General features: G+C 44.6%; 1 protein-coding gene across 1 annotated transcript in view; it reads right to left on the bottom strand.

Annotated features, from left to right (window-relative positions):
• COX20 (cytochrome c oxidase assembly factor COX20) overlaps positions 1-189 on the bottom strand; it is an 8,698-nt gene extending 8,509 nt beyond the window's left edge. The window contains exon 1 of the mRNA XM_017870407.1: positions 9-189. Coding sequence (XP_017725896.1) covers positions 9-122 — 114 coding nt within the window. The 5' untranslated portion in view covers positions 123-189. The remainder of the gene's footprint in view (positions 1-8) is intronic.
• Positions 190-7,229: the final 7,040 nt, after the last annotated feature.

Genomic DNA, 7,229 nt, shown 5'->3' with positions numbered 1-7,229 from the left:
CCACCGACCGGGAAGGCGCTCCGCGCTGGCTCGGCGGCCCCGTCCCCTAAGTGTCCTTTGTCCTTCCGGCCACGGGACGAGCCTTTGGTGCCGGGGCAGCCCCACTCCGCACCAGCAGCCATTTAGTCCCCAGCGCCTGCCTCGCGCAAACGGGGCTCCCACGCCCACCCCACTTCCTCCCTTTTATAGTTTGATTACCAAGTGGCTTTAAAATAGCACCGCGCAGTTCGCCTAAAGGAGACTGGGGACAAAATGGAGGGAGCAGCTCGCTAATGAATTTGCGTCAGGACGTTGGTGTCCGCGGGGAGGGCGCGCGTGGGGTGAAGGCTTCCTGCGTCCTCGAAGAAAAATGCCTCTGCAACGTGCATTTTTGATGTGAAGTCGTGTTCCACGTTTCACTCTTTCCTACGACTGCACCATAACGTGAAACAAAATACTGCATATTGGCGAGCTCAAATCGAGAACGCGTGCATGCAGGGTCGAGCCCGTTTTTCAGTTATCAAAATAATACAATGCAATTTTGTCTGGTATTTATAATTTTTCCCCTTTAACCTTATGCCTCCTTTATGTACTTTCACATTTCACGTTCAGGTTATATGTATTTCAAAGGGCACTCCTGGGAGACTGGACTTGTGGAGTATGTCATTGTGCAAAGTCATGCTGCTTCGAACTCCGCTGCTCGCTGGCATACAGCAAGCGCTCAGTGTTAACGATGTCGAATTCATAAGTACTGTTCATTGGGCGTATTCTTATTCCGTGAAGACCTTACTTGCATGCCCATTTAATACCTTTCTACGATCCCAGTAAAGTACACGGTGTAGAATGTGTATGTATCCCAGTTAATTTTTTTAAAGTGAGGTTTTTGTGTGTGGGGGGGTGGGGTTGGGGTTGTTTTTTGTTTTTGTTTCTGAAATTGTAGTTGGAAACTACATACTGTGCCGGAACGCGGAGGCTCACGCCTGTAATCCCAGCACTTTGGAAGGCCGAGGCGGGCGGATCACGAGGTCAGGAGTTCGGGATCAGCCTGATCAACATAGTGAAACCTCGTCTCTGCTAAAAATACAAAAATTAGCCTGGCGTGGTGGAGGGCGCCAGTAATCCCAGCAACTCGGGAGCCTGAGGCAGTAGAATGGCTTGAAAACGGAAGGCGGAGGTTGCAGTGAGCCGAGATCGCGCCATTGCACTCTAGCCTGGGAGAAAGAGCCAAGGTCCGTCTGGGCGCGGGGAGAAAACTACATACTGTTCTACTGTTTGCTAGGGAAAAGAAAAAAGTCACCCTGCTGGTGATATCCTGCCAATTCTGGGTTCTCCACTGAAATTCTAATGCTAACTATGCTTTGAACTCCAGATCTGAAAAGCAGTGTTGAAGGTAGTAATATTCCGTGAAAGAGTGGGGAATTCTTTTGAAGTGGTTGCTGATTGTGTTGTAAAAGGAAAACTGGAAAAGTACCAAGTAAAACACCACTGAGTCATCCTATTTTATTTTTATTGTGACTTTGAAAATTTGCTAGAGTAGACATTGTTGGGGTTCATTTCATTTGCCTTTGAAAAGTATTTTCATATGGGCGAGTTAATTTTTTTTAATTTTTTTATTATTTATTATTTTGAGACAGAGTCTCACTTTGTCGCCCAGGCTGGAGTGCGGTGGCGCAATCTCAGCTCACTGCAACCTCTGCCTCCCGGGTTCAAGTGATTCTCCTGCCTCAGCCTTCTAAGAAGCTGAGATTACAGGCGCCCACCACCACACCCGGCTAATTTTTGTATTTTTGGTAGAGAAAGCATTTCACTGTGTTGGCCAGGCTGGCCTCAAACTCTTGACCTCAGGTGATACGTCTGCCTTGGGCTTCCAAAGTGCTGGGATTACAGGCGTGAGCCACTGTGTGCCTGGGCTATTTTAAAATTTCTATTTTCACAAAATTGCATAATACTTCCATTTTTAATTAACAGTTATAGAATGGAAAGTAAAAATCTCTCTCAGTTCTTTCTCTCCTTTTAAGGTAAATATAACTAACAGTTTGATGTCTCTATTTCTAAACTCTTCTTTTTCCTTCTTAAAAAAATTATTTGTAGAGATGGGAGGTGGGGAGGGGGTTGTGTCTCACTATGTTGCCCAGGCTGGTCTCAAACTTCTGGACTGAAGTGATCCTCCTGCCTCACCCTCCCAAAGTGCTGGGATTACAGACATGAGCTTTGGCACCCGGCTTTTTCTTAATTAAATATTATCACATGAGGCCAGGTGCGGTGGCTCGTGCCTGTAATCCTAGCACTTTGGGAGGCCGAGGCGGGTGGATCAGCTGAGGTCAGAAGTTCTAGAGCAGCCTGGCCAACATGGCGAAACCTTGTCTCTACTAAAAATACAAAAATTAGCCGGGAGTGGTGGCACACACCTGTAATCCCAGCTACTTGGGAGGCTGCGGCAGGAGAATCGCTTGAACCCGGGAGGCAGAGGTTGTGGTGAGCCAAGATCGCGCCACTGCACTCCAGCCTGGGCGACAAGAGTGAAACTTGGTCTCAAAAAAAAAAAGAAAAAAAAAAATTATCACATGAATACCTATATTTTGTCTTCATTAAAACAACACTGGAAATGGGGTAAATAATGAAAGGCTCTATGTCACACTTGCCTCCACGCCTATATATATACATGTATCTGTATGCGATACATGCTGAAATAACATGGTGCCACACCATTTGCCTTCAGTAACTTACTTTTTGCTGTGTATCTGGGAATTTGTTTTATGTGTGCACTACAGATTTACCCATTCATTTTAATGACTGCTTAGTAATCCTTTAACTATTTTCTTTCTAATTGACATTTCTGAAAGTTTCCATTTTTTACTAATCCCCCCAAAAATGCTTCAATCAGCATCTGTATGCATGCATATATGTGCTCATGTAGGGTAAATATCTGGAAATGCAATAACTGATTTAAAGGAGTACACACAATTTAAAATGTAATACATACTGCTAATTTGTCCTCCAAAACTGCTATCAATCTGTATTCCCCATCAACTGTATGGGAGAGTTACCTGTTTCCTCACCTTTTCAACACTGCATATGTTCGCATTTTTTAATTTGGGGGAGAGTGGGCGTGATGGCTCAGGCCTATAATCCCCTTGCAATTTGAGAGGCCAAGGCAAGAGGATCTCTTCAGGTCAGGAGTTCGAGACCAGCCTGGGCAACAAAGCGAGACTCCTCCTGACACTAATCTCTGTCAAAAAAAAAAATTAGCTGGGCTCTGTGGCATGTGCCTGTAATCCCAGCTTTTGGGGGGTTTTGGGGGTAGCTGAGGCAGGAGGAAGCATTGCTTGAGTCCAGGAGCTTGAGGATGCAATGAGCTATGACTGTGCCACTGCACTCCAGCTTGGGCGACAGAGCAAGACCCTGCCTCTGAGCTGAATCTGATAGGGGGAAAATGGTATCTTATTGCTTTAAACTTTTCTTGGTTGTTACTATGGTTGAGCATTCTTCCAATTGTTTATTGACTGTTCTTTCTCTGAGAATTAACTTTCTATAGCTTTTGTGTGTTTAAAAATTTGGGGACAGCACTTTGGGAGGCCAAGGTGGGAAGATCACATGAGGTTAGGAGTTTGAGACTAGCCTGGCCAACATGGCGAAACCCTGTCTCTACTAAAAATACAAAAATCAACCAGGTGTGGTAGTGTGTGCCTGCAGCCCCAGCTACTCGGGAGGGTGAGACAGGAGAATTGCTTGAACCCGGGAGGTGGAGGTTGCGGTGAGCTGAGATGGTGCCATTACACTCCAGCTTGGGTGACAGAGTGAGATCTGTCTCAAAAGAAAGAAAAAAATAAAATTGGTTGTGTATGTGATTTTCCTGTTAAAGCAGCTCTTTACAAGTATAGTTTTTAGTCCTGATATATGCAACGAATCTTTTCTGCATGGTCACTTCTTTGTTGTTTTTGTTTATGGGTCTTTTATTTCTCAAACATTTTAACTCTTTTTTTCTTGCAGGATCATATCTGTCCATGTTTCCTTTTATGGTGCTGAATCTTGTGTCTTGCTTAAGTAGGCATTCTTGACTCATAATGAAAACATACTTTTATGATTTTGAAAATAATCATCCTATACTCCCTTTCTCATTCATAATTTTGAATTTTTTTCTTCTAAAAAGACCAACTTTTGGTTTTACTGTTTTTTAATTTCGCTATTTTACATTTTAAAATTTACCTGATATATTCTATTGTCTTTTTTTAGCTTTTTGAATTGACTGCTTCATTCACTTGTTCTCCGTCTTTTTTGGTTTCTAATGAATGTCGTCATAACTATAAAATTCCCTCTGAGGATCATTTTATCATTCGTTATATCAGATTATCATAGAGGTAATGTTCCCATTAATCTTTCCTAAATTTTGTATAATTTCAGCTTTTATTTCACATGTGAGTATGGTTGGATATGCTTTTGTTGTTCATTTCTATTTTTTGTTTTATTTTGTCTTATACTGTGGCCTGTTTGTTTCTCCTTTTAGGGGTTTATTGATTGTATGTGGGGGGTGTGTGTGTGGTCTTACCTAAGAGATATCACTTCTGGCCTGGTATGTGGCTCATGTCTGTAATCCCAGCACTTTGGGAGGCCAAGGCAGGTGGATCACTTGAGGTCATGAGTTCGAAACCAGCCTGGCCAACATGGTGAAACCCTGTCTCTATTAAAAATACAAAAAAATTAGCCAGGCATGGTGGTGCGTGTCTGTAGTCCCAGCTGCTTGGGAGTCTGAGGCAGGAGAATTGCTTGAACCCTTGAGGTGGAGGTTGCAGTGAGCCAAGATGGCACCACTGCACTCCAGCCTGGGCAACAGAGTGAGACTCTGTATCAACAACAAAAAAAAGAGGTATCATTTTGTTCATGTTACATGGGGATTTGGAAAGAATGAGCTTTCTCTATAATAGCTTTAAACCAAGCCTATTAATCGTAATATGTTATATGTTATCGTTATATATAAATATGTAAAATATAATAGCATTCAATCAAGCTTATTATCATTCAGCCATCTTTGTATTGTAAGGGTTTTCACTGCAAGCAATAGACTCTGACTCCAGTTATCACAAACAAGAAAAAAAGGTCTTCCCTCTATTGGGAAGATGTGGAGAAACTTACCAAATTGAAGAGAAAGCTGAAGAACCAGGTCTGGAAAGGGACGGCACTCAGGACAGGTCTGGCATGAACAAAATGAGTGTCTCTTCAGGATTCCCTGCTAGAAATCACGGCAGTGGCCTCTCCAGTCTGACGCCTGCTATTGTGCTTTGTGTTTTTATCATGTTCTCTTGTGAGACTGACTCCCTGTGTGTCTGGCGGTCGATACAAGTAATCATGCCAGTAATCCCAGCATTTTGGGAGGCCAAGGTGGGCGGATCGCCTGAGGTCAGGAGTTCAAGACCAGCCTGGCCAACATGGCAAAACCCTGTCTCTACTAAAAATACAAAACGTAGCCAGGCGTGGTGGTGTGCTTGTAATCCCAGCTGCTCGGGAGGCTGAGGCAGGAGAATCACTTGAACCTGGGAGGTGGAGGTTGCAGTGAGCAGAGATCATGCCACTGCACTCCAGCCTGGGCGACAGAGCGAGACTCCGTTTAAAAAAAAAAAAAGTTATGATTCTAGAAGCCTGGAGTGAGGTGGTCATTTAGCTTGGTGGCGGAGCAGAACCAGAAAAACTCTTCTCTTACTTATTTATTTTAAGATGGAGTTTTGCTCTTGTTGTCCAGGCTGGAGTGCAGTGGCGCGATCTCGGCTCACTGCAACCTCTGCCTCCCAGGTTCAAGGGATTCTCCTGCCTCAGCCTCCCAAGTAGCTGGGATTACAGGCATGTGCCACCGCGCCTGGCTAATTTTTGTATTTTTAGTAGAGACGGGGTTTCACCATGTTAGGCTGGTGTGGAACTCCTGACCTCAGGTGATCCACCCGCCCCAGCCTCCCAAAGTGCTGGGATTACAGGCAAGAGCCACTGCGCCCAGTAAAAGCTCTTTTCTTAAAGGGGTGCCTTCCCTTTGGTGGCTGTAAGTCCCCTGGGACACCACCCGGAGTTTCCACTCTCATTCCCTCCTGTGGGAGGAAGTGCCGTGTCAGGAATCGCATCCTAGAGGTGTGATTATCTGCAGGCTACAGGATGGGCTGAAGGGAAATAGGGATGTCGCTTTAGGGGTTTGGGATGGGGGCTCTGCTGGCAAAACCTAACTTTGTGAGGTTCTCTCTTTGGCTTGTGGGGAGTTGTTTTTAATATGTTGGGATTAGAAATCAATGTGATTCCAAGTGTCTTCTACTCAGAAAATTTTAACTGTCTTGGTTTGCTGCTGCTGCATTCCCCTGGCTTCCCAGCAGTTATCAGCTTCTTTATATGTATAAATTTATATACATAATAAATAATTATATACCTATATACGTTTACATATAGTACATATATACATTTATAAATATATATCCTTTCTCTTTTTTTCTTTTTGGGGCAGATCTTGCTCTGTTGCCCAGGATGGAGTACAGTGGTGCGATCTCGGCTTACTGCAACCTTTGCCTCCTGGGCTCAGGTGATCCTCCCACCTCAGCCTCCTGAGTAGCTGGGACTACAGGCGCATGCCACCATGCCCAGCCTAGAGAAGGATTTTACCATGTTGCCCAGGCTGGTATCGAACTGCTGAGCTCAAGTGATCCACATGCCTCGCCCTCCCAAAGTGCTGGGGTTACAAGTGTCAGCCACCATGCCAGGCCTTTTATATTCATTTTGTCATTTCAATAGGTTTTGGAGGAAATTGTGATAAAAGTTTGTGTTCAGTCTTCTAAAACCAGAAGTCTGCCTAAGTAGTATTTGTGTATGTGAGTACTCACATGACTGTGTGCATGTGTGTAAGTCTAATAGTACTGCAGGGCTTATAAAGAAAACCAGCTGGCCGGGCGCAGTGGCTCACGCCTGTAACCCCAGCACTTTGGGAGGCCAAGGAGGGTGGATCACTTGAGGCCAGGAGTGCGAGACCAGCTTTGCCAACATGGTGAAACCCTGTTTTTTTTTTTTTTTGTTGTTGTTGTTATTGTTTTTTGTGAAACCCTGTTTTTACTAAAATTACAAAAATTAGCCAGACGTGGTGGCAGGCACCTGTAGTACCAGCTACTCAGGAGGCTGAGGCAGGAGAATCACTTGAACCTGGGAGGTGGAGGTTGCAGTGAGCCAAGATCGCACCACTGCTCTCACTTCAGCCTGGGTGACAGAACGAGACTCCGTCTCAAAAAAAA

The sequence above is a fragment of the Rhinopithecus bieti genome, unplaced genomic scaffold (assembly GCF_001698545.2).
Source record: "Rhinopithecus bieti isolate Rb0 unplaced genomic scaffold, ASM169854v2 scaffold_5132, whole genome shotgun sequence".
NCBI lineage: Eukaryota > Metazoa > Chordata > Mammalia > Primates > Cercopithecidae > Rhinopithecus > Rhinopithecus bieti.
Note: the sequence above shows the minus strand (reverse complement) of the source record. Positions and strands in the feature narration are given on the sequence as shown.